At 37.2% G+C, this 26,169-nt stretch overlaps 1 protein-coding gene across 5 annotated transcripts in view; it reads left to right on the forward strand.

Annotated features, from left to right (window-relative positions):
• The window catches only part of EXOC6 (exocyst complex component 6), a 224,773-nt gene that overhangs the window by 170,560 nt on the left and 28,044 nt on the right, over positions 1-26,169 (forward strand). For 3 of the 5 annotated variants that reach the window (XM_054503919.2, XM_054503918.2, XM_063669987.1), the window contains one exon: positions 9,090-9,163. In XM_054503919.2, the coding sequence (XP_054359894.1) occupies positions 9,090-9,163 (74 nt within the window). Of the gene's footprint in view, positions 1-9,089; positions 9,164-10,052; positions 10,522-11,205; positions 25,584-26,169 lie in introns of those variants that run through there. The other 2 variants (XM_054503924.2, XM_054503923.2) reach the window with 2 other exon arrangements.

Consider the following 26,169-nt stretch of genomic DNA (forward strand, 5'->3'; position numbering starts at 1 on the left):
GTTTAAGTCCAGTGGGGAAACAGTCATTAATAACTTCATTAATAAATATGACTATAAATTGTTAAACTTTGTAAAAGTATATGGTATGAGAATACTAGGTAGGATCTATGTATGAATGTAGAGGTTAACTTTTGGTTAATTTGACCATAACCATAATACTAGTATAACCACATGTTTGGAGACAGTCAGGAAGATAACCAGGAATACATACTTGGAAATTGCAAAAATAGCTCCCTCTGAAAGCTACATTGAACCTTTGATCTTACTATAAATTTTGTATAAGTTCGAGATAAATGTCTTCTTATTTGGAGGAGCATTTGCCAAGGTATGAGAATGATGTTCTGAATCAGTGTATGTACTTTGTTTTATATTTATTAAATACTTATTATATATTGGGTACCAATATAGATACCTTATAGATATAACCATATAGAAGAAAAGATTAATATATCCTCTAAACAAGTTCTTACAAAGGTGTCACAGAAATTCTTCATATTACTAACAAAATACAGACTATTTCCAAAGCATCAGGCAATCAGAAAGATCTATTCTATATTTGAAGTATCCAGAGTAGGTCTAGAATACATTTTTAAATTCATTCTACCCAAACATCTAAGTTAGGTTATTAGCTCCTAAGGGTTTAACATCTTAAATCTGTAGGTATTAGAAAAGGCATTAGAATAGCTCCAGATTAAAGATTACTGGCACCTATTTCAATGGTGAGTTATTGGAGAGTAGGTAAGTTTCTTAATGTGAAAGCCTTGGTCTTTCTTAATTTTTGGATAAAAACTTAACCTGCTGGGCATAATGGCTCATGCCTGTAATCCCAGCACTTCGGGAGGCCAAGACTGGAGAATCACTTGAGCCCAGGGGTTCGAGACCAGCCTGGGCAAAATAGGGAGATTTCATCTCTGCAAAAAAAATTAAAAATTAGTCATATGTGGTGGTGCACATGTGTAGTCCCAGCCACTCAGGAGGCTGAGGTAGGAGAATTGCTTGAGCCTGGAAGGTCAAGGCTGCAGTGAGCCATGATCATGCCACTGTACTCCAGCCTGGGTGACAGAGTGAGACCCTCTCTCAAAGACAAAACAAAACAAGAAAGCTTAGCCAAAAAAGAAAAAAAAAAAAAAAGAATGCTGTTTATAGAGTTGTAGCGACTATGACCTCTAATTCTAGCCTTGAAAAAGGCCTGTGCCCCATAATAAAAGTATTAAGGCAAAATCTGGATGGTAAGAGAAGAATATTTCAGTGCCTTTTTAAAAAGTAAGCTGGATGCTGTTACACTGTTTGGATACCTGAATTTGTTCCTGGTTTGGATACCTGAATTTGATACCTAAGCTATCCGATGGAGGATACTTTGCCCAGGTTTAATTCCAAGAAATGGAGAAAACTAGATACTACTTTATATAAAAATGAGGTGATGAAGGTAGAGTAACAGTTGGTCCTCGAGGTTTGCATCCCACTGTTGCTGACCGCATATAACAGAAAATACATCTAAAAGCCAAGAATCCTAACTCTCCTGATTCCCAGGCATAAGTTCTTGACCACCAGAAAAACCACTAGATGGTGCTCTTAGTCATTCCTTCTAACGACACAGCTGGTTCACATGGGATGCGTTGTTTGCCTAATAACAAAGTTTGTTAAACAAAACTTGAGTTCTTACTAGCTACTTTAATCTTCAGATCTAGATAGAAATGAAATTACAGGAAGTATCTTCAAATAGAATGAATATTGGCATTCATATTCATCCATTTATTTAGTTACAGAATTATTCCATTTTATATGCACCTGTGTGGTCATTTGCAAGCAAGATCTTAAAACTTTTGCTTAGCCTCCTCCCCTTTCTTTCCATCTTTTGTCAAGCTTCTGGTGTGTTCCCTCTTATGACTCCATGGGCCCTTTTTCTCCCCCACCCCCTTTACTCCCTGACAATTCTACCTACCCTGTATGGATGTTTTCTGTATCTACATTGTAAACAATCTACATTTTCTGCCTTATGGTAAAGATGACTGTCTGCCTAGAACAAGATTTTTCAAGGACTTCTGAGTTTAATTCCCTCTGAGTTTAATTTCAGAGTAGGTTTTATATTTTCCAGTCAAGATAAATACTTGTGGCCTGACATCTTGGCAATTTTCCTTCCCCCCTCGTGCCAAACCCTTTACATTTTGCATAGATCCTGAGGGGAAGGGCCTGTTTTCCTACTTAAAAAAATTTTTTTGTTATATATACAAATAACTCACGTTTTGCCTACAGGTATTCTTTGTTCTCTTAAAACTTCATCGATTGCCGGTTGGGCGCAATGGCTCACACCTGTAATCCCAGCACTTTGGGAGGCCGAGGTGGGTGGATCACCTGAGGTCAGGAGTTCGAGACCAGCCTGGCCAACATGACGAAACCCTGTCTCTATTAAAAATACAAACAAATTAGCTGGGTGTGGTGGCACATGCCTATAATCCCAGCTACTCTGGAGGCTGAGGCAGGAGAATTGCTTGAACCCGGGAGATGGAGGTTGCAGTGAGCCGAGATCACACCACTGCACTCCAGGCTGGGCAGCAGAGCGAGACTCCGTCTCAAAAAAAAAAACAAAAACCCAACTTCATAGATTGCCAATTTGGAAGATAGTTTTGTTATAATCACAGCTTACCCTGCATACATTATTTTTTGTTCCCACTTTCATCTAAATTGATTCAAACTAGTCTTCTTCCAAGTTAGGCTGATATATCAGAGTTTTACTCTATTGTTTTAATATACCTTCCCAATAGGATCAGACACCTCCTTCTCTAAGAATATTTGAAAACTTGGAATCAGGCCGGGTGCGGTGGCTCATGCCTATAATTCAGCACTTTGGGAGGCCAAGGTGGGCGGATCACCTGAAGTCAGGAGTTTGAGACTAGCCTGGGCAGCATGGTGAAACCCCTTCTCTACTAAAAATACAAAATTAGCAGGGCATGGTGGCGCATGCCTGTAATCAAAGCTACTCAGGAGGCTGAGGCAGGAGAATCTCGCTTGAACTTGGGAGGTAGGGGTTGCAGTGAGCCAAAATTGTGCCATTGCACTCCAGCCTGGGCAACAGAGTGAGACTCCATCTCAAAAAAAAAAAAAGAAAAGAAAACTTGAAATCATTTATTATTATTGCAGAAAATAAGAGGAAATGAATATCCTCAAGTTATTTTGTTTATTAAAAAGGAAATAGTCAAATTGGAGGCATTAAGAGAAAAAAACAAAGATTTGGAATCTCTTTAAAAAGAACACTTTATAGTCTGGAAATGATTTTTACATATCTTATTGGGAAACCAGGATCAATGTGTGTTTTTTAAAAATACCCTTAAAGGCATGGCTAAATGACAAAAACAAAGACACTATAATGGGGGGAAGTGGGCATTATTGTTTTTAAAATTTTAAAGATAGTCCAAGGGAGGAGAATTAGGAATCCCCAAAATATGACAAATTATATACAAAATGAGAATCTGGATGAGCCAAAAAGTAATTTGACGATAGTACTTCAAGAGATTTCAAAAATTAGTCATCAATTCTTTAAAAATTTAAAAGATTAAAATTGACCCCATGAATTATTGGGACCATAGACAATATTAGTGGAAATGATTTGTGTTACTATTTATTCATTCAACAAACATTTATTGACTGTTTCCTAGGTGACAGGCATGGTGTATGTAACTACTTCCCAGGAGCTTCTTGTTTAGTGGAAGAGCTCATGATTTAGTTTTAATTGAAGAAACTATTAGGAGTATTCTCACCTACCCTTAATTACTTTTATATAAATACACTAAGTATATACAGTTCTTGATTTGCACTGTTAAATAAATACATATGGCTAGGAAATTTAAATTAAGCTGGATGCAGTGCCTCACACCTGTAATCTCAGCACTTTGAGAGGCCAGGGCAGGAGGACTGCTTGAGGCCAGGAGTTTGAGACTGGCCTAGGCAACATAGTCCCCCTGTCTCTACAGAAAATAAAAAAAGTTAACCAGACATGATGGCACCTGTAGTCCCAGCTACTCAGGAGGCTGAGAGGGGAGGATTGCTTGAGCCCAGGAGGTTGAGGGAGGCTGCAGTGAGCTGTGATGGCACCATGGCACTCCAGTCTGGGCAACAGTGAGACCCTGTCTCAAAAAAAATTACTAAAATAAAACCAAAAATTAAGTTTAGCATGGATATTACATTTCATTATTGCAGAACATTCTCTTGGACAGCATCATTCTAAATCTAATCAACAAGCTAGATAATATATCAATATCCAATACTGGATGACATTCCTTAGAATTTATTTATTTATGGTTCTGTTTTTCTTCATTCATTTAAGAAACTTTCATTGAATACTCATTATGAGTCAGGCATTGCGCTAGGTGATAAGAATGTAGAAGTGAAAGTACTGTCCCTGTTCTCAGGGAGTTCATGGTTTAGTGGGAAGACCCAGACAGATAAACAATTACAAGGCAGCAAAGTGAGTGCTGAAGTTAGGCTGTGCACAGGAAGTTGCAGTGAGAACACAGAGAAAGGACATAACCCAACCTGCAGGGATAATGGAAGTCTTCCCAAGGAAGACGATGATTGAAGGATAAATAAGAGTTTACCCAGATGGAAAATAAGAAGAGGAAGGATGCTGTAGGCAGAGGGATCAAAGCATCATGGAAAGAGAGTGGTATATGCATGGAAGTACAGGTAGTTTGGTGTGGTATAGAAACTAAGGTGCTCCTAGGGAAATGATGAGATGAGGCTGGCAGATAGACAAAGGCTAGATTGCGAAGGACCTTAGCCTTGTTTTATTTTAAGATGATGGGGAACTATTGAAGGATGCTAAACTGTGAAGTGGCACAAGTCACATCTATGTAAATCCTACTGGAAGAAGTGGATGGAGAGGTTGCACCAGAAGCAGGGAGATCAGATAGGGTGTGTTTTAGTAATCCAAGCAAGAAATGATGATAGTTTGTACTAAGGTAGAAACAAATTCAGACTCAAGAGATACTTTGGGAAGTAGAAACAACAGGATTGACTGCATTTGACTTTTAAAGAAATAAAGGGAAAAATACGAAGCTGTGAATCAATAGCATATCATTACGAATGTCCTCTGTGCCAGATGATTATCAGATCACTAAATTGCCTTCTACCCTTAAAAAAATTTGAGAAAAAGCCCTGAGTGTTATAATCTAGTGAATTTCACTTCCGTATTGATTAGATTCTTATGAGAGATGTGATAAAAGATGAGAGACTGAATACTTAATCAGATTCTGGATTAATGGAGTAAGTGCCAGGAAACCTGAATTAGTTATATAATCCTGGGCAAGTCGCTTTCCTTTTAATTTTTCTGCCCTATAAAATGAAGGACTCAGCTGGGTGTGGTGGCTCACGCCTGTAATCACAGCACTTGGGGGGACCGAGGCAGATCACTGGAGGTCAGAAGTTTGAGACCAGCCTGGCCAACATGGTGAAACCCTCTTTCTACTAAAAATACAAAAATTAGCTGGGCGTGGTGGCATACGTCTGTAATCCCAGCTACTTGGGAGGCTGAGGCATGAGAAACGCTTGAACCTGGGAGAAGGAGGTTGTAGTGAGCCAAGATTGCGCCACTGCACTCCAGCCTGGGTGACAAAGCAAGACTCCATCTCTAAAAAAAAAAAAAAAAAAAAAAGGGACTCGGCAACTTTTAAACTGAGTCTTTAGGGGACTGTTGGACGTGTTTCAAAGAGGTTGTCTCTTTCAGTTGCAAGATTTTATGATCCATCATCTGCATGCCCTATTTACTCAAGTAAGTTATTGTGATGCTCAGAGCAGATTGTGTGTGAGAAAGTGCTTAGTAAACTATAAAGTGCTATATAAATTTATAGTATCATTAATTTTGACATTGAGCTCTTTGGTTTACTACCAAGCCATTGGGGCTTAAACAATAGTATCTTAAACAGGAACGTAGGGAGAAGAAAAATTATTTTAAGATTATTTTTAATGTAGAAACATTCTGAGCATTAAGTAGATAATAACTATATGTCTAATTGAAATTGAGCTTATTTTTGTGCCTGATGAGTCTCCCTGCATCATAGAAAGTCTTTATTTATGAGTATATGTGTATCTATCCATGGTGATGGTAGAAGCTATGGTAACATTTACAGCCTTGGTTGAGAACCACTAGGGATTTGTGGTAAACTGTTACAGACAGTAGCCTGTCTGTAACAGTTTTTTTTTTGTCACCAAAAAAAAAGGCCAACAAAATGCTGGATGGTCTTAAGTATTTTTTTTTAAGACAAGATCTTGCTTTGTCACCCAGGCTGGAGTGCAGTGGTACGATCATGGCTCACTGCAGCCTCAACCTCCTGGGCTTAAGCGATCCTCCTGCCCCAGCCTCCCCAGTAGGTGGAACTACTACAGGTGCATGCCACCATGCCTGGCTAATTTTAATTTTTTTTTGTAGAGATGGGGTCTTGCCATGTTGCCCAGGCTGGTCTTAAACTCCTGGCTTCAAGCAGTCCTCCAGCCTTGGCCTCCCAGAATGCTAGGATTTATAGGCATGAGCCACCATGCCCAGCCAAAAAAAGTGTTTTTTTAAAGTTAGAAAACACCTTTACTTTTAACACCTTTTATGATTATAATATAAAAGGCTAACATAAAATAATATATTTTACAATGTAATATAAAAGGTATAATTTTGCTTATTGTTTTTCAGTTAAGATGTAATGATACTAGAGAAAGGCAACTCAGCTACCTAGGGCATAGTAGGGGGTAATGGCAATACCACTGTATGAAAGTATACCACTTATTGTATAACAAGACAGTGATATGAATAAAGTGTACTAAATACCGAAAAGTGTGGCTAGATTTGGTCACTAAATTTTGGTTTTCTAGGAAAAAGTGGTCTGAGAATGGTGAATTTAGTCACTTATCTAATGACCATAACCTAGCAGAGAACCAAGAACAAACAGGGAAAAGTGATGCATCTCTGAGTAACCAAAAGGTTACTCATTCTCAAAAGGTACATACGCTCAAAGGAATGTGTATAAAACCTATTAACCTTACTAGTAGGAGAGGCCCTTGCTTAGGTTGTATTTGCTCTTACTTTAGACGTAATTCTAGTAATTGATTAGCTGGCTTACCTGCTCAAGAAGAGTAAAGATAAAATTAATAAGAGAGATGAGGGAGAGAGTAGGGAGTAAGAATTCATGTTAAAACTACCAGGGAGAAGGCAGAAAAATTAGAAAAGCTAGACACAAGAACTCAAATAGCACAGCTTTTTAATAGAACAAAAAAACAGCTCTTACTTCCATAACAGCCCCTGGGAATTTTACTTTATAGAACAAAATGTATTCTTAATGGTGACCCAGAGAATTATGATACATTTTAGAATTTTGTAAAATATGCCTAAGATTAAAGAAAAATTCTGATGCTTAAAGCAAAAATTATACAACAGCAACATTCCCCAGAGATGCCAGATAAATTAAGCTGTGCAAATTTTCATTTATTTATTGTTTTTAATTGTTGATTTTGAGCCTTTCTAAACTATATTTCACACAGAATACACTAAATTTAAGAATTGCTTTTGTTATTCCAAGAACTATATAGGCTGAAATTTTAAATAGCTTCCAAAATTCTAGCTCAGATAAATTCACAAATGGAACATCTATAATGTTCTCTAAAAAAATCAGAATATCCAGCACTTTGGGAGGCCAAGACAGGGGTGTTGCTTTAGGCCAGGAGTTCAAGCCCAGCCTGTGCCACATAGCAATACCCTATCTCTACCAAAAAACCCCCCCAAAAACCAAAAAAAATTAGCCAAGTGTGGAGATGCATGCCTGTAGTCCCAGCTACTTGGGAGGCTGATTCCTTGAGCCCAGGAGTTCGAGGTTGCAGTGAGTTATAATCATGCCACTGCAGCCTGGGTGACAGATCGAGACCCTGTCTCTTAAAAAAAAAAAAAAAAAAGAAGAAGAAGAAAAGAAATTAGAAATTAATGGGGTGGGAAAATGATTACAGGCATTCTTATCAGAGAAGCTTGCATGTAAAATGACAGGGTCTTTTTTATGAGCCAGGTGTTTTAAGTTTTTAAAATAACTAATATTGGAATTGTCTTTAGTTTAATTGAATAAGCTATGTTAGTAGTATTAAAAATTTTAAACCACAAAAAATTATTGAAGAAATCTGTGGAAATTAAAAAAATTCTCGTTGAGATATTTTTTAGTTGAGGCATGAATCCTTTCTAAAAAAATCACTGGCCGAGTGTGGTGGCTCACACCTGTAATCCTAGCACTTTGGGAGGCCGAGGCAGGTGGATTGCCTGAGCTCAGGAGTTCCAGATCAGCCTGGGCAACATGGTGAAACCCCATCTCTACTAAAATACAAAAAAAATTAGCCAGCCATGGCGGCATGCACCTGTAGTCCCAGCTACTCGGGTGGCTGAGATAGGAGAATCACTTGAACCTGGGAGGCAGAGGTTGCAGTGAGCCGAGATGGCGCCACTGCACTCCAGCCTGGGCGACAGAATGAGGCTCCATCTCAAAAAAAATAAAAATAAAAATCAATAAAAATAATTAAAAAGCATGAACAGACATTCCTGCATCATCCTGATTTTTCTACTTAGAACATTTTACCTATTGTCTGCATGTAAAGTTGACTTCTTATCTTGGTGTCTGCCTTTTATTGCTATTAGCTAGAGGTGGGATTTTTTAATAGCACCTATTCTGTAGCAAAGCAAATGTTTCAAAATATGTTGACAGCCATGGAATTGGTATCATTGTTAAATGCTTCTGCAATCGTTCACCTAAGGCTAAAAAGGGTCAGAAAGCTTTACTTGATTGAAGTACGTTACTGTTAAATTTTAGTAAGAAAACCCTCCTAAATTCATTGTGACTAGGATTACAGTGATTAAATGGCAGATTCGAAATTTAAAATTATTAAAACACTTGAGGTAATGGATGTGGAGAACTTTCTCAGTAGTGGAAATTGAAGTTTATAAATAATCTTCATTTGAAATGATTATGTGTAAATATTATAATGCATTTATAATGAGTAGAAATTAATTTATCAGTTAAACTCTTGTATATTTTGCGATCTCGTTTTTATTCTTTTTTTTTTCTTTCTTTTAATAGTGTTTGCCAGCTCTGAGCCTGTGCCAGGATTCCAGGGGGATACCCTGCAGCTAGCATTCATTGACCTCAGACAAGTAAGATGTAATAATGTACTTCCCATTTGTTGCCCTCTAACTGTTGTCCTCCCCTCACTTTTTTTTATTAATGCTACAGGAATGCCTGTTTGCCTTGAAACAACCTATCTTAAGAAAAATGCTTCCTTGATAACTATGTATTTGGCATGTCTCTTTGAACCTGTAATGCATTTAGTACCTCAACTTCATAGAGCATTCTCATCAGTGAATATTCAATTTATTTAATAGTCATTACCTGCTAAGCACATTACTAAATCATAACTTTGTAGCTTGGTATAATGACACTTGATGTTCAAATTATTTCTTAATAATCTCATGGTCATACATGAAAATTGGTGGTATTAACATTAATGTCAGGACCCAAGTTAAATGTAAATTATTAGAACCTAGAAAGTAACCCCTTGCATAAAACTTTTTCAATGGTAAAGAATGCTATTTTTATAAATTTTCTGTTGGTCCCAGAAAGAAGGATAAAATAAGTTTTAAAAATGTAATGAGACATTTACACAATTCTTTTCTGGCCACAATACTCTAAGTGTAGTAACAAATATGGTCATTTAAAAACTCTATTCATTTTGCTACTCTGACATCTCTATTGTCGTTTTATTTATTTTCTTCCCTTTTTCCACCTCTTTTTTTTTTTATTCTTTTCCTCCTCTTTTCTCTTCCTCTTTTTGTTTATTTTTAATTCATATTATTAAGTAGCTTAATAAAGCTGGGGAGTCACAAGGGGGTCATAGTAGGAAAGGAGGATCCAAGTTAGAGGGCTCAGGAGTGCTAGAACAGACAGTAGGAGTGACTGTGGCCTTTGCAAGAAGAACCATATGGAGATTGAATTAAAACAAAGCCACTGTGGAATCAGTCTATTAATGGTTCCCATTCCCTTTAGGGGATAGAGATGAGGCTTCATCATTGGTATGAACAGACTCTACCACAGTGATGTTTGGAGCAGGACCAGTTTGAGCAGTTAAGAAACTCTGACTTCAGTAAATGTTTGAGAATATAGATAATTCCAACCTAGTGTTTCCTAAATACTTATTGTCTATTATATATTCATTATTTGCAGAGGAAAGATGTGGTTGAAATAAATATAAAAGTAATATAAGAAATAGTTTTATCCTGATGGAGCTTAAACATGCTTTAGAGAAGCAAAACATAAACTGGTTAGGAATCCTTATAAGACAATGAGTCGTCGGCTGGGCTGTTATCCCAGCACTTTGGGAGGCTGAGGCGGGTGGATCACAAGGTCAGGAGATCGAGATCATCTTGGCTAACATGGTGAAACCCCGTCTCTACTAAAAATACAAAAAATAGCTGGGCGTGGTGGCATGTGCCTGTAGTCCCAGCTACTGGGGAGGCTGAGGCAGGAGAATCCCTTGAACATGGCAGGTGGAGTTTGCAGTGGGCCGAGATCGTGCCACTGCACTCCAGCCTGGGTGACAGAGCGAGACTCTGTCTCAAAAAAAAAAAAAGACAACGAGTTGTGTGGAAATAATTGGTATATCTTCAAGTCAGGTTTAGAAGGAGACTGAAAAAGCCATTCTTATCTCCAAATTATGTCTGTAAAGTATGGTACATATAAAACATATTCATATGTACTTTTGTTTGCAATCAGTGCTCAGATATTACGTCAAACAAGGAACACTGTTATAGATGACCTAGATCTGTAGATGATTAACCTTGCTGAGTTGGGAAAGATAGTAGAAAGTGAAGAAGGTGGTCTTTATTAGGTCATTTGACTATTTAAAAAACTGTCTTCTCTTTATCAAAGAAAAAATTTTGTTTTTTGAAATCTTTAAATTATCACTGACTAAGTAAATGACTATTATTTTACAGTCACCTGTGATCCTATATTTATTTGTTTATTTATGAGACAGAGTCTCACTCTGTTGCCCAGGCTGGAGTGCAGTGGCATGGTCTCAGCTCACTGCAGCTCTGCCTCCAGGGTTCGAGCAATTCTCCTGCTTTAGCCTCCTGAGTAGCTGGGACTACAGACGCGCACCACCACGCCTGGCTAATTTTTTTTTTTTTTGTATTTTTAGTAGAGACGGGGTTTTCACATGTTCACCAGGCTGGTTTCGAACTCCTGGCCTCAAGTGATCCGCCTGCCTTGGCTTCCCAGAGTGCTGGGATTACAGGTATAAGCCACAGCGCCCAACCACCTGTGATCCTATTTTAATCAAGTGTTTTAAACCTTTGATATTTGACATACTTCCCCAAATTTCAGATTCTAAAATTGTCTTTTTGAATTCAAACTTTTGGATATTCCGGAAGGGGCCCCTGGAAGCTCAAGAGAGACATATTAGGGCTTATTCGATATAAGGAAATCATATGAGAAACATTGTCAAATAAGAAGTGGTATTTAACTTGCTTTGAATTATATTTATACAAATATTCATGTATTCCAAAATTATATTGGATTCCTGAAATTCTGATGTCTTGATATATGTTATCAGTCATAATTATTATGTTATTATATGTCACAAAAATAACAAAATTCCCTTGTCAGTTGGTGTCTTTTACCATGGCTATTTTCTTTTTTTTTTTTTTTTTTGAGGTAGAGTCTCACTCTTGTCACCAAAGCTGGAGTGCAGTGGCGCGATCTCGGCTCACTGCAAACTCTGCCTCCCGGGTTCAAGCAATTCTCCTGCCTCAGCCTCCCAAGTAGCTGGGACTACAGGCGTGTGCCACCAAGCCCAGCTAATTTTTTTTGTATTTTTAGTAGAGGTGGGGTTTCGCCAGGTTGGCCAGGCTGGTCTCAAACTCCTGACCTCAGGTGAGTCACCTGCCTCGGCCTCCCAAAGTGTTGGGATTACAGATGTGAGCCACTGCATTCAGCCTAACCATGGCTATTCTAAGTCTTTTGTCATCTACAGAATATTAATTGTTTTTCTTTGATTCTCCTCAAAAAGCAGTTTACAATTGGCTACAGTCCAAAATTTGCTTCTTGGCATGCAGAGTTATATAATGGACTCTGGAGACTCCAAAGGGGGAGAGTGGGAGAAGGGATGAGGGATAAAAACTACATATTGGGGGTTGGTCGCGGTGGCTCACACCTGTAATCCTAGCACTTTGGGAGGCTGAGGCGGGTGGATCATGAGGTCAGGAGATGGAAACCATTTTGGCCAACACGGTGAAATCCTGTCTCTTCTAAAATACAAAAAATTAACCAGGCATGGTGGCAGGTTCCTGTAATCCCAGCTACTTGGGGGGCTGAGGCAGGGGAATCACTTGAACCTAAGAGATGGAGGTTGCAGTGAGCCAAGATCGTGCCATTGCACCCCAGCCTGGCGACAGAGCAAGACTCTGTCTCAAACAAACAAACAGTACATATTGGGTACAATGTATACTACCTGGATGATGAATACACTAAAATCTCAGACTTCACCACTATACGATTCATCCATGTAACCAAAAACCACATATTTCAAAAGCTATTGAAATAAAATAAAAGGCCAGGCATGGTGGCTCATGCCTATAATCCCAGCACTTTGGGAGGCTGAGGTGGGCAGATCACGAGGTCAGGCGATCGAGACCATGCTGGCTAACACAGTGAAACCCTGTCTCTACTAAAAATGCAAAAATTAGCTGGGCGTGGTGGCGCACACCTGTAATCCCAGTTACTCAGGAGGCTGAGGCAGGGGAATCACTTGAACTTGGGAGGCAGAGGTTGCAGTGAGCCGAGATTGCACCATTGCACTCCAGCTTGGGCAACAAGAGTGAAACTCCGTCTCAAAAAAATAAATAAAATAAAAATAAAAATTTTAAAAAAGAAATACATTCTTTATGCAGACCATCACATAACCATCTTTGACATAAATCACACTCCCCTATATGTAAAGATTAAATAAGACCTCATAACCAACAGCAATGTACAGACCATGTTTACATCTTAATTTGAACAAACCAGTTATAAAAAAAAAGGGAGGGGGCAGGTTTGAGATAATGAGGGAAATATGGATATTAGATATTTGGTATTAAATTATTTTTAAAAGGTATAATAATGACATGGTGAATATGTTTTTAAAATGCCTTACTAGAGGCATAATAAAATATTATAGGTAAAATGAAAAAGTACATGTATATGAGTTATACATGTTTTCAAAAAACATTAGAATATACAAAAAAGTAGAAAAAATTACTCATAGTCTTACTACCTAAACACATCATTATTGGCATTCTGTTTTATTTCCTGCTGGTCTTTTTCTATTAATTTTTTTCCTCATCCATGCTCCTACCCTCACCAAAATATGATTGCTGGCATACTGTCCTCACAATTCCTTCTTTGTATTTCAGATAGTGTTTGCCTCTTAAATCTTAAAAATGAACTTTTTTTTTTACCAGATATTTCAGAGCCATAAAACCCAAATATAATGTGTGTAACTTGTTTTGATCCCAATTCAGACAAATCAATGGGAGAAAGCAGGGAAATGTATTCTGTGGTTTGTTTTAAAATACTTTAGAAAGAAAAATTATTGACAGTAGCTGAATCTGGGAGGTGAGGATGATGGGTTTATTGTGCTATTTACTTTCATGTATGTTTGAAATTTTTCACAATAAAAATAAAAATATTAAAGTAAAAAAATAAAAGACGCTGACAAATGCTCTTACATACAGGTGTCTGGTAACTTTGAAAATCGTACCACTGGACTAGGTAAAAAAACTTCCAGGACTCTAATTAAAAAGCTGATACATTCATAAAGATTGCTAACCCAACATCAAGCAAAACAAGAATTACATGGAACTGAACTGATGGTGGACTAAAATAATTTTTTTATTATTTTATTTTTAAATGTTAATCTATGTATTTATTTATTTTGAGACCAGGTTATGAGACTGGCTAATTTGTGTATTTTTGGTAAAGATGGAGTTTCACCATGTTGCCCAGGCTAGTTTTGAATTCCTGGGCTCAAGCAATCCACCCACCTCAGCCTCCCAAAGTGCTGGGATTACAGGCGTGAGCCACCGCACTTGGCCCAAAATGATTTTTTGTTCACTTTTTATTTAAAACATTGCTGATTCTTTCTATGTTTTGTTTTCCAGAGCCAAGAAAATTTTTTCTTCTAAGCTATTCATAACTTACAGCAATTAGTTAAAATATTCTTATGAACAAAATCAAAACATTTACTTTTCTCTCTAGATGATTTCTCCAGAATTTAGAAACTATCCATAACTATTCTAGTTTTGTGACAATCTAATTATTTACATAAGTTCAATAAGAATCTTTTCTTTTGTAACAGGACACATTGAAAACACTGGTTATTTTACCAAGGATTTGACTAAAATGTCATGTTTTCGTATATGACCAGACTGCTTTGAGGGATTGAGGTTGACTTTATAAAGCCAATAAAGTTTAAAAAAAAAACAAAACAAAAAAGAGACTGGCCCTGTACCCTATCCACACAGTTCCCTTATAATGTTCCTGACCTTGGGATAAGTAAAAAATGTCACGTTTCTGGCAGGCCTGAGAACCTCAAGATACTTCGAGGACCTCAAAAAGAGAAAATTTCACCCAGTTCATACCGAAATTAGAGGCACAGTCTGATGGCAAATGCTCAGCTTGCTTTCCTACCCTTGAGGCTTTTAAAAGTCTAATCCAAAATTCCTTATTAAAAATTCCAGTGAAGTCCATTTTTAAAAAGTCCATAGGTGAATCACTATTCTTGCTGCACTATACAAATAATCAGGCCAAATATGGTAAGACTAAAATTTATTTTACAAATAAATTGGTCCTAGTATAATTTGTATTTGATTTTTTTAAAAGGGGTACTAGAAAAAATATATATTAAAGGAAAAACCATAGTATGCCTGTATTAGATTCTAGCCTTGTCCATTATTTTTGAGTTTTTATTATTTGCCTGCAATTTAGACCAAATCCTAAATTCTTTTTTAGCTACAAGTCTCCCAACTAATGTTTTCACATTTTTCTCACTTAAAATCACTAAAAATTAAAACTGCTTTTCTTAAAGCCCTAAAGCTAGAACTTAATATAAACTTCAACAAAAATCACCAGAGCAACTTACATATTAACAGCCTTTATGCCTACAGATATATGGCCTGTGCAAAAAGTTTGCTTGAATACCTGATTCAAACTATAATAATAATAAAAAATCTGTCAAATTGCCACTGCAACCTGAAGATGCTTCAGAGACTCTAATAATTAGCTTATAGACTACTCCAGACATTGACCATTGTTTTTCTTCTGTTTCTGTAGAGATGCCTCTTATTAAAAATATGTTTGCCTACCTTACATGTAGAGGCCTAGCTTTGAAGGCCCATCTGCAATGCTGTCTCCTAAAATAAGACACAGCTGTTTAATTGGACTGGCCTATTCCCCAAAATAAGAGACTGATTTGATGAGATCTTTTGCCATTGAGTTACTAACTTTATTTGTCTTTTCACAGCTACTGACTCAGCTTTTAATATGTGAAACTTCTAGGGAAGTTACAGACAGGGAAATGTTGGGACTCAGAAACCAGTACTCTAAAATACGGTGCTTTGACATGCTGAACTGAAGAAGCAGCATTGAGGTCTCTCTGACCTCCTTCCCACCCCCGCCCACTGCCCCACCATCTCTCAATACTTTGTCTCTCCCAAAGTACAGGATAAAGTTGTTCTCTAAAATTCCCTCATCTGTTTGAAGTTTGGACCTGTCAAGGAAGACAACGGTTACCTCTGGTTCCTTCCCTTTGTATTAGCTAAACTCATGCAAGAAGAAAGACTGAAGTCTGTCAACACACCTGGACAGACTTTTGTCACATAGGCTCAACAGACTTTGTCCCAGACCATTGTATGTTCTTCATTCCCATTAAGTTCCCCTAGAAATCATTCACTACCCTCCTAAAATCATCCACACTTTCCCCATCTCCCTTTCCCATAAGAAAAAAGATACAGGGTCGGGCATGGTGGCTCACACCTGTAATCCCAGCACTTGGGAGGCTGAGGTAGGAGGATCACTTGAAGCTGGGTGTCAAGACCAGTCTGGGCAACATAGCAAGACCCTACCTCTAAAACAAAACAAAACAAAACAAACAAAAACATGTAACCATCTATACCCCATTGCATAGTGGAAAAATCACTCTGCGATTCTCTCTCATGCATGCTAATAAATGTATATGGTATTTCTCCTATTAATTTGCCTTTTGTTAATTGATGTTTCAGTTAAACTTCCAAGGGTGAGGGAGTTTTCCCTTTGTCCCTACAACTCTCAACTTCCATTCCAGTTTACCAGAAGAGATTCTTTCTGTTGACAGTAGATCCATTTCCTTTAGAAGGAGTTCCCTCTGTTGCAATGCTGTTTCCCTGAACAAGGTGATGTAATATTTAAAACAGGATTCTTTAGCAAGTTGAAAACAGGATTGATTGTATATTCATTTCCCAGTTAGTTTAAGGTCACTTAGTGGGGTAAGTTTCCTACTGGTGTAAGTTGCAAGGACATAAACATATTCTCCAATCCAAAGGACAGCTTTAAGAGGAGATGATTTGAGAATAATTCTCATTATATATGAATAATCTGTTTATAGAAAATTTGAAATTTATCATGTGATATTTTCTCAGTTGTATATGAATTTTTATGGTGGTAATTCGTTTATGTGACGTTAACTGGTTTATATTTCATTGTAGGATTGTGAGTAGGACCACATAGTTTATGAAACTGTTCGTAAGGATTCTGTTCCTTGATTTTTCCAAATAGCTAGATGGTTGGTTTAATGGAGATTAAAACACTGATCCCACGTACTTCCTTCCTTCAAAGATAATCATCATTTGACAGCATAGAAGGCCTCTTTACAAGTATATAGCTCACTAGGGAATCGTTACTAAGACATACTTATAAATATTAATAAACATCTCAAGTCATTTTTGTTGAATTTACTTTTCAAGTATGTGCACTTAGAGGGCATTAAGTCCTGGTTGACTTTTCCTCATCAATGTAATCTAAGAGACTTCTAAGTTAATTTAAAAAATCTATTATGAAACATGTAGAATTGTGAAATCTATGATGATGTGTGTAGAAGTGTTAGAATACAAGATTTATGTAGAAATAACTAAATATAAAACAATTTTTGAGAATGGTAGTAAATATGCAGTGGAAGGGATCAGTGGATAGAAAATTTTGGGTGAGTTATTTTATTACATTTTAATTTTTCTTGTTTTAAAAGGGGCTTAAAATACTTTTTTCTGATTATTATTGTCAAAATTTAATCATATTCTTCTTGGACTTTTGTATTCCAAAATAAGAATATGCAACTAATTCTTTAGCTGCTAGATCACTGTGGCATGGCTTGAATTTTATTATTTTAGCAGCTTGGACTTAATAAATTGAAAAAGATAGATATTTTTCACCTATATTTGTTTTTTTGCTTATATTTGTTTTTGAAATTAGTTTACAAATAGTTAAGTGGTGAAATGCCAAGTATGGGGAATTGGCAAAAAATAAAAATAAAACTGGTCTTGAAAAGTGAAGTCTCACATGAGGTGATAAAAGTTTTTTTTTTTTTAATCAGATGTTAGTGATTATTTAAATAAGGATGCTTTAAAGTTTCGATAGGGCTTTTATGTTCCTTACTTCATAAAGCTATTTCATAGCATATTGCTTTAATACTTTTATATGAAGTAGTATACCACCAAACGTAAAGGGGTTGCTCACACCTTTATTTACATTTCAGTTGGGGTTCTGCACTTTTCCTTCTTTTTTTTTTTTTTCAGTCTGTGATCCATTTCTGTCTTAATAGGGTGGTTGACAGTTCTTTTCAAGCATACTTAGAAAGGCAAAAGAGCCCTTTTCATAGTACTTATAAGGGGTCATGCTTCTGTTTTTTAGTTTGAATTTGATACTGCTTCATGAGTTGCTCTGAAAGATTAGGAAGTAGGTCCAGTGGTCAGATTTTACCTGCCCACCCGGACTTTGCCCTGAGGTCAAACTCCTGATATTTGCTGTTCTGAATAGAGGAGCTGATGACAAGTATGAGCTGATACAAGAGGAAAGTTAGAACCATATCAAAGCTGAAGGCAAGAGAATTGGGACTCTATGAGAGACTAGCTAAAAGATGGATCATCGGGATTGCCCTCTTCTAAGGAAAAGGAAATAGCTGACCTGAGAGTGAAAAGACTTTATCATCCTGCCAATCACATACTTGCTAATGGAAGCCAGTTATCTCAACAACATCTTAAGTCCTACTGCTCTAGTAGACAATGTGGAGGATTAGCGGTACTGGTGCCACATTATGTGAATATGCTGCCTGCATCAATTTAAATGAGCTTTGTGAATATGATTTGTTCGAGTAAATTTTTTTTTACAAGTAAAGCCTATCATCCTGTTACCCCCTATTCTGAAATTAAGTTGCTAAATGATGAAGGACTTTATATACTTATTTGTGCCTGTTTTCATTTACAAAGACTGTATGTTTTGTTAAATATAATCTTTCAAGTGGATTTCAGATGAATATGTGAAATTCTTTTGGCAATATATGAAAACTTAAAAAAATTTAAACTATATTAAGATTCTTTGTATAATATGCAGTATTCAGTGATAATTTTTTATAACTTATTATTTTTTAATAACTCATTCTTAATATATAGAAATATTTCACTAAATATCACTGGGAAATGAGGTGTCACATATAACTGAATTTTCCAGGTGACCAAAGATGATTTTTTAATCGCCAAAGCTTTTTAAATATAGCCATTTTGATGGAAAACTTTAAAGAAGGTGTCTCTCACTTTCATATCTTCTAATGGCATATAATTTCCACAGTAGATTGAGCATCCATTGCTTCACTAATACTATACTAAATCCTCTTTAACTGATCCTGTTGCATTTTGTGAGAAGTTACTTACACTGTTAAGATATCATTATTTCATTTGATGGTATCTTGATAATCTTTTAGAAAATATGGAGAAGTTTAGGTAGGTCAAATGATAAAGCAGTAAGGTGGGTTTCAAGCTAATGAAACAATCCTTTGCCCAAAGAATGCTGGCTGATGTATTGTTACCACCCTAGAGCTTCATTTCCCAAAGGATCTTTCCAGAACACTGACTTCTCAAGATGAGAAAAGGTTTCCAAGTCAGATAAGTTTGGGAAGCACTTTATATTTTAAACCCTCTTAGAGACCATTTTTATTAGAATTTCATTTTATTTTAATTTTTTGGAGACATGATTTCACTCTGTTGCCCAGGCTGCAGTACAGTGGCACAGTCTTGCCTCACTGCAACCCCTGCCTCCCGGGTTCAAGCGATTTTCCTGCCTCAGCCTCCCGAGTAGCTGGGATTACAGGTGCACACCACCACACCTGGCCTGGCTAAGACAGGGTTCCACCATGTTGGCCAGGCTGGTCACGAACTCCTGACCTCAGGTGATCCACCCAGCTAGGCCTCCCAAAGTCCGGGATTATAGGTGTAAGCCACCGTGCCTGGCCTTTTATTAGAATTTTAAAGATAGGAATTCTGCAGTAACCCAGCATTCCCAAACTCATTACAGGGCACCTCCCTCATTCATTTTAGGGTTTATTACATGAAACATCCTTTGGCAAATGCTTTAAGGAAGATGCTGGCAGTGCCCTCTAAATGTCTTTCTTTGACAGTTTGGGATCAACAGTTTTCTTTTCTCTTTTTTTCCTAGAAAGCCCAACCAGCAGGGATCAACATATTTTTAAAATAATAATTTGAGTTAAGACATAGAAAAAATACAGATTGTATGTGTAGATTGTATGAAGCCAGGAGAGTTACCCAAGATGACAGGAGACAGAATCAAAGTATTCTCAGTAGGCTTGAGTGATGAGCCAAAGCCAACAAAGTTAAATTTAGTAAGAAAAATATTAAGTCTATGTTTAACTTTTTAAAAAATAAATTTTTTAAATTTCAGGTTGTAGGAAATCTGATTTATAATGTGAAAAAGATCTGGTAGTTTAGTTAACCTCCATGAACAAATTGTGTGATGGTAATTCCTAGACTGCATTCATGACATGGTGGTATTTGGGTTAGACCACTGTGCTTTGGGGCTGTTAAGACTATGCCTGTGTATTGCATGATGTCATAGACACTCACAAATTGGAGAGCACCTAAAAAGAGAGTTACAAGGCTAGTGAGGGATGAGATACCTGGTCATATGAGAAGCCGTTTTTAAATTTTTGGACATTTAATTTAAAGCTTAGAAGTGTAGCTTTGCAGAGGAATATAAAATAGGTTTTTATTGGGCTAGCTATATGAGTCAAGTGTACTATTTTCTTCTTCCAAATATAATCCTATGCCACAATAATAATTTACTTAACCCATTCAGGATTAGGTCTTGTTTTCAAGTATTTAATTTATTTCAAGTATTTTAATTTTGGGCAAACTAGAGAAAAGAGGAGTGGTCATTCCTTTGAATGATATGTAGGAAATTTGAAAGAGAATTTTAAATGTGCAAAATATATGTGGATCTCATAGCACTTTTCAAATAAATGTTTTATTAAAGTACATTATGCATTTGGGCAAATCATATGTATACTGCTACTGATTTTTCACCAGGTGACTACATCTATAGAACACATAGATCAAGAAAGAGAACTTGACCAGTACCTCAAAGGAGAGCCCCCACCCCACACTGTGCCTCTTTCTAGTCATTCTTCTCCTCCCTCTCAAAGATAACCACTATCATGACTTTTAACACCAAAGATAAAAGTAGCCTGAGTTTTAACTTTGTATACACCAAATCATGCAGGATAACTTTTGGTTCTGCTTTCTTTTGCTCATTGTCTTTGAAATTTATCCATGTTGTTACATATAGCTGTGGTTCATTCACTCCCTTTGTTGTGTAGTCTGCCCTTGTACAAATATACTGTAATTTATGTATACGTTCTGCTCTTGGTAGACATATGAACTGATTCCAGTTTTGCTGTTACAGTAGTACTAACATGATCATTCTTTTACATGTCTTTTGGTAAACATATGCACACATTTCCGTTTGAGTGTTTACCTAGGAGTGGAATTGCTGAGTCAGGGGGGTGTATACACATGATCAGTTTTAATAGATACTGTGAAGCATTTGTTGCTAGTTTATACTTCAGCCATCAGTGTAGAGAAGTTCTAGCTGTTCTGCATCCCTGTTATCACTTGGTATTGTCTGTCTCTTCCTTTTTAGCCATTCCAGTGGCCGTGTGGTAGTTTTACACTGTGATTTTAACATACAGGCATACCTTGCTTTATTGTGCTTTGCTTTGTTGCGATTCACAGATAATGTGATTTTTACAAATCTAAGGTTTGTGATACTGCTGCATCCTGGAAGTCTTTCAGTACCGTTTTTCTAACAGCATATGGTCACTTAGTATCCTTGGTCACATTTTGTAATTCTCACAGTATTTCAAACTTTTTCATTATTACTATGTCCGTTTTTGATCTGTGATCAATGGTCTTTGATGTTACCACTGTAATTGTTTTGCGGTGCATGAACCACACCCATATAAGATGATGAACTTAATCAATAAACGTGTGTGTTCTGACTGCTCTACCAACCAGCTGTTCCCGTCTCTTCCTCTCCTGGAGCCTCCCTATTCCCTAAGAGGTAACAATATTGAAATTAGGCTAATTAACGATCCTACAGTGGCCTCTAAGTGTTCAAGTGAATGGAAGAGTCACATGTCTCTCACAAAAGCTAGAAATGATTAACTTAATGAGGAAAGCATGTCGAAAACTGATAGACCAAAAGCAAGGCCTCTTGCACCAAACAGCCAAGGTGTGAATACAAAGAAATAATTATTGAAGGAAATTAAAAGTGCTACTCCAGTGAACACAAGATTGATATGAGAGCAAAATAGCCTCATTGCTGATATGGAGAAAGTCCGAGTGTTCTGGATAAAAATCAAACCAGCCACAGCATTCCCTTGAGCCAAAGTATAATCCAGAGCAAGGAGGGCCTAACTCTGTTCAAGTGAGGAAGTGAGGAAGTGAGGAAGTGAGGAAGCTGCAGATGAAAAGTTTGAAGGTAGCTGAGGTTGGTTCATGAGGTTTAAGGAAAGAAGCCATCTCCATAACATAAACGTGCAAGATGAAGCAGCAAGTGCTAATGGAGAAGCTACAGCAAGTAATTTATCCAGAAGATCTAACTAAGATAATTGATGAAGTGGCTACACTAAGCAAGAGATTTTCAACGTAGATCAGACAACCTTCTATTGGAAAAAGGTATCAACTATGACTTTCATAACTAGAGAAGAGAAGGAAATACTTGGCTTTAAAGTTTCAAAGGACATTCAGACTGTCTTGTTAGGGACTAATGCATCTGGTGACTTTAAGTTGAAGCCAGTATTCAATGACCATTCCAAAAACCCAAGGGCCCTTAAGAATTGTTACATCTGCCTGTGCTCTATAAATGGAACAACAAAGCCTGGGTGATAGCACATCTATTTATAGCATGGTTTGTTGAATACTTTAAGCACACTGTTGAGACCTCCTGCTCAGAAGAAAAGAATCCTTTCAAAATATTACTGCTTATTAACAATGGACTTTATCACTCAAGAACGCTGATGGATATGTACAAGGAAATAAATGTTTTCATGCCTGCTAACACAGCATTCATTCTGCAGCCCATGGATCAAGTAATGATTTCAACTTTGAAGTCTTATTATTTAAAAATACATTTTGAAAGGCTACAGCTACCATAGAATAGTTCCTCTGATGGGTCTGGGCAAAGTCAACTGAAAGCCTTCTGGAAAGAATTCACCATTCTAAATGCCATTAAAGACATTTGTGATTGGTCGTGGCTCACCCCTGTAATCCCAACACTTTGGGAGGCCAAGGTGGGAGGACTGCTTGAGGCTGGGAGTTTGAGACCAACCTGGAAAACATAAGGAGATGCTGTCATATGTTATTTTTTAAAAAATTAGCCAGGCATGGTGGTGCTTGCCTGTAATCCCAGCTACTCTGGAGGCTAGGTGGGAGGATCACTTGAGCCCTGAAGGTGGAGACTTCAGTGAGCTGTGATCGTGCCACTCCACTCCAGCCTGGGCAACAGAGCAAGACCCTGTCTCAAAAAAAAGAAAAAAGTTTCCAATCCTCATGGATGATTTTGAGGGGTTGAAGACTTCAGTGGAGGAACTAACTGCAGAAGTTGTGGAAATACCAAGAAAACTAGAACTGGAGCCTGAAAATGTGACTGAGTTGCTAAAATCTCATGATAAAATTTGAATGGATGAGGTATTACTTCTAACAGATAAGCAGGGAAAGTGTTTTTTTGAGATGGAATCTACCCCTGGTGAAGAGGCTGAGAACATTGTTGAAATGACAACAAAGAATTTAGAATATGCTGGATGTGGTGGCTCACGCCTGTAATCCGAGCACTTTGGGAGGCCGAGGCAGGCAGATCACCTGAGGTCGGGAGATCAGGACCAGCCTGACCAACATGGAGAAACCCTGTCTCTACTAAAAATACAAAATTAGTCGGACGTGGTGGCATATGCCTGTAATCCTAGCTACTTGGGAGACTGAGGCAGGAGAATCACTTGAACCTGGGAGGCGGAGGTTGTGGTGAGCTGAGATTGTGCCATTGCACTCCAGCCTGAGTAACAAGAGTGAAACTCCATCTCAAAAAAAAAAAAAAAAGAAGAATTAAGAATATTACATAAACTTAGTTGATTAAGAAGTGGCAGAATTTGAAAGGATTGACTCCAATTTTGAAAGATGTTCTACTCTGGGTAAAACGCTGCCAAACAGTATCCATGCTTCAGAGATATCTTTTGTGAAAGGAAGAGTCAATTGATGCAGTAAATTTCATTGTTGTCTTTTTTTAAGATATTGGCATAGCCACCTCAGCCTTCAGCAATTACCACCCGAATGAGTCAGCAGCCATCCACACTGAGGCAAGAGTCTCCACCAGCAAAAACATTACAACTGGCTGAAGGCTCAAATGATCATTAGCATTTTTTTCGTAGTAAAGTACATTTAATTAGGGTGTGTACATTGTTTTTTCAGACATGCTATTGCACACTTAATAGACTATAGTGTAAACATAACTTTCATTTACACTGGGTAACCAAAAAATTTGTGTCACTCACTTTATTGTGATAATCATTTTATCGAGGTTGTCTGGAACCAGACATACAGTATCTCCGAAGTATGCTTGTTTATTTCTTGATGACTTATAAAATTGAATTTTTTTTCATCCATGTATTTGCCATTTGAATGTTCTCTTTTGTGAATAACCTGCCGAGATTTGAGGCTATTTTTCTCTATTGGCTTGTCTATGTCTGACTGATTTATAGAATTTCTTTGTATATTCTGAATGGGAGTTCTTTATCAGGTCTATGTATTGTAAATGTCTTCTACTCTGTTGCTTGTCTGTTCACTCTTAATAGTGTCTTTTGATGAGGAGAAGTTCATAATAGTAATGAAATCCAGTTTATTATTTTTTATGATTCTTTTAATGTCCTGTTTAAGAAATCTTTGCCTACCCCTGACATCATAAAGATATTTTCCTTTGTTTTCTTCTGCAATTTTATTGTTTTACCACTCATATTTAAGTTTATAATCCATCCAAAGTTGATTTTTATGCATAGTTTGGGATGTAAAGTTCAAGATTCATTTTGTTCTATATGGTTATTCAATTGACCTAGCATCATTTATTGAAAATAAATGGATCTCATAGTGTTTTTCTTTTTTTTTTTTTTTCTTTGAGGTGGAGTTTCGCTCTTGTTGCCCAGGCTGGAGTTCAATGGCATGATCTTGGCTCACCACAACCTCTGCCTCCCAGGTTCAAGTGATTCTCCTGCCTCAGCCCCCCTGAGTAGCTGGGATTACAGGCATGTGCCACCACGCCCGGCTAACTTTGTATTTTTAGGAAAGACAGGGTTCCTCCGTGTTGGTCAGGCTGGTCTCGAACTCCCAACTGCAGGTGATCCACCTGCCTCAGCCTCCCAAAGTGCTGAGATTACAGGCCTGAGCCACCGCGACTAGCCTAGTTTTTTGTATTTTTAGTAGAGATGGGGTTTTGCCATGTTGCCCAGGCTGGTCTCAGACTCCTGAGCTCAGGCAGTCTGCCCACCTGAGCTCAGGCAATCTGCCTGCCTCGACCTCCCAAAGTGCTAGGATTATAGGCGTGAGCCACTGCGCCCAGCAAAAAAATGGTAAATTTTCAAAAATAATTTGAACTTCTAAAAAAAGCATTCAGATAATTTTATGAAGGATGATAATTACTAGAGAATTAATGCTGCTTAGATGCAGTAAACCAGTCAGTCATACAGAATAACTTGTTTTTAAGAAGCATGAACAGTAACATAGGATTCCTTGTGAAGAATGAAAAGATTTAATTGAGAAATTAAAATACCAGCTCATGTAGAGTTCAAATCCTAACAGTTGTTAGATTCCTTAGTGACTCATCAAGGCTGTTGTTACTGAGCCACAGTCTGCAAGTATGCAGAGAAGGTAGGCAGTCTCCAAGTATGGAGAAAAATAAAGAATATGTTTTTACTTTTTTCTCTTACTTCATAAATTATAAATGAGATACTTCATAAATTATAAATGAGATGGGAACAATTTGAAGGGTAGATGTTTTAGTAAAATGATCAAGATAGGTTCTAGGTTTTTCCGTTTGTTGTAGAGTGTCTCATAGTATTATTAACAAAAAAGAAATACAGTTAAAGTGATATTTTTCAAGATACACCTTCCCTTAAGGCAAACAATCTAATTTTTGCCAAAATAAGAACCTTAAAGCCAAACTTCCAGGAAGAAAATAGTATTACTATTTAGTGTACTAAAAATAGGATGAAAAAATGTTGTAAGTCCTTTAGAACTTACAGATATTTTTGGCCCAGATGGTTTACTTTTCACGTTAATTTAGCTGTGAGCACCTACAGATGCAGAAAGAGAAGGGGGTAGAGGAACAAAAGCTACTTTGTTCATTTGATCTCTTTACCTGACACCAAGCCCTCCCTGCCAGGTAAGAGAGGAAATTTACACCTAGATATGTTCTTTTTCCTGTCATCACTTCTTTGATGCAATATCATTTTTTAAAGAATACTTTAAAAAAAAAGTCATTTTGT

This window comes from Pongo pygmaeus, chromosome 8 (genome assembly GCF_028885625.2).
Source record: "Pongo pygmaeus isolate AG05252 chromosome 8, NHGRI_mPonPyg2-v2.0_pri, whole genome shotgun sequence".
NCBI lineage: Eukaryota > Metazoa > Chordata > Mammalia > Primates > Hominidae > Pongo > Pongo pygmaeus.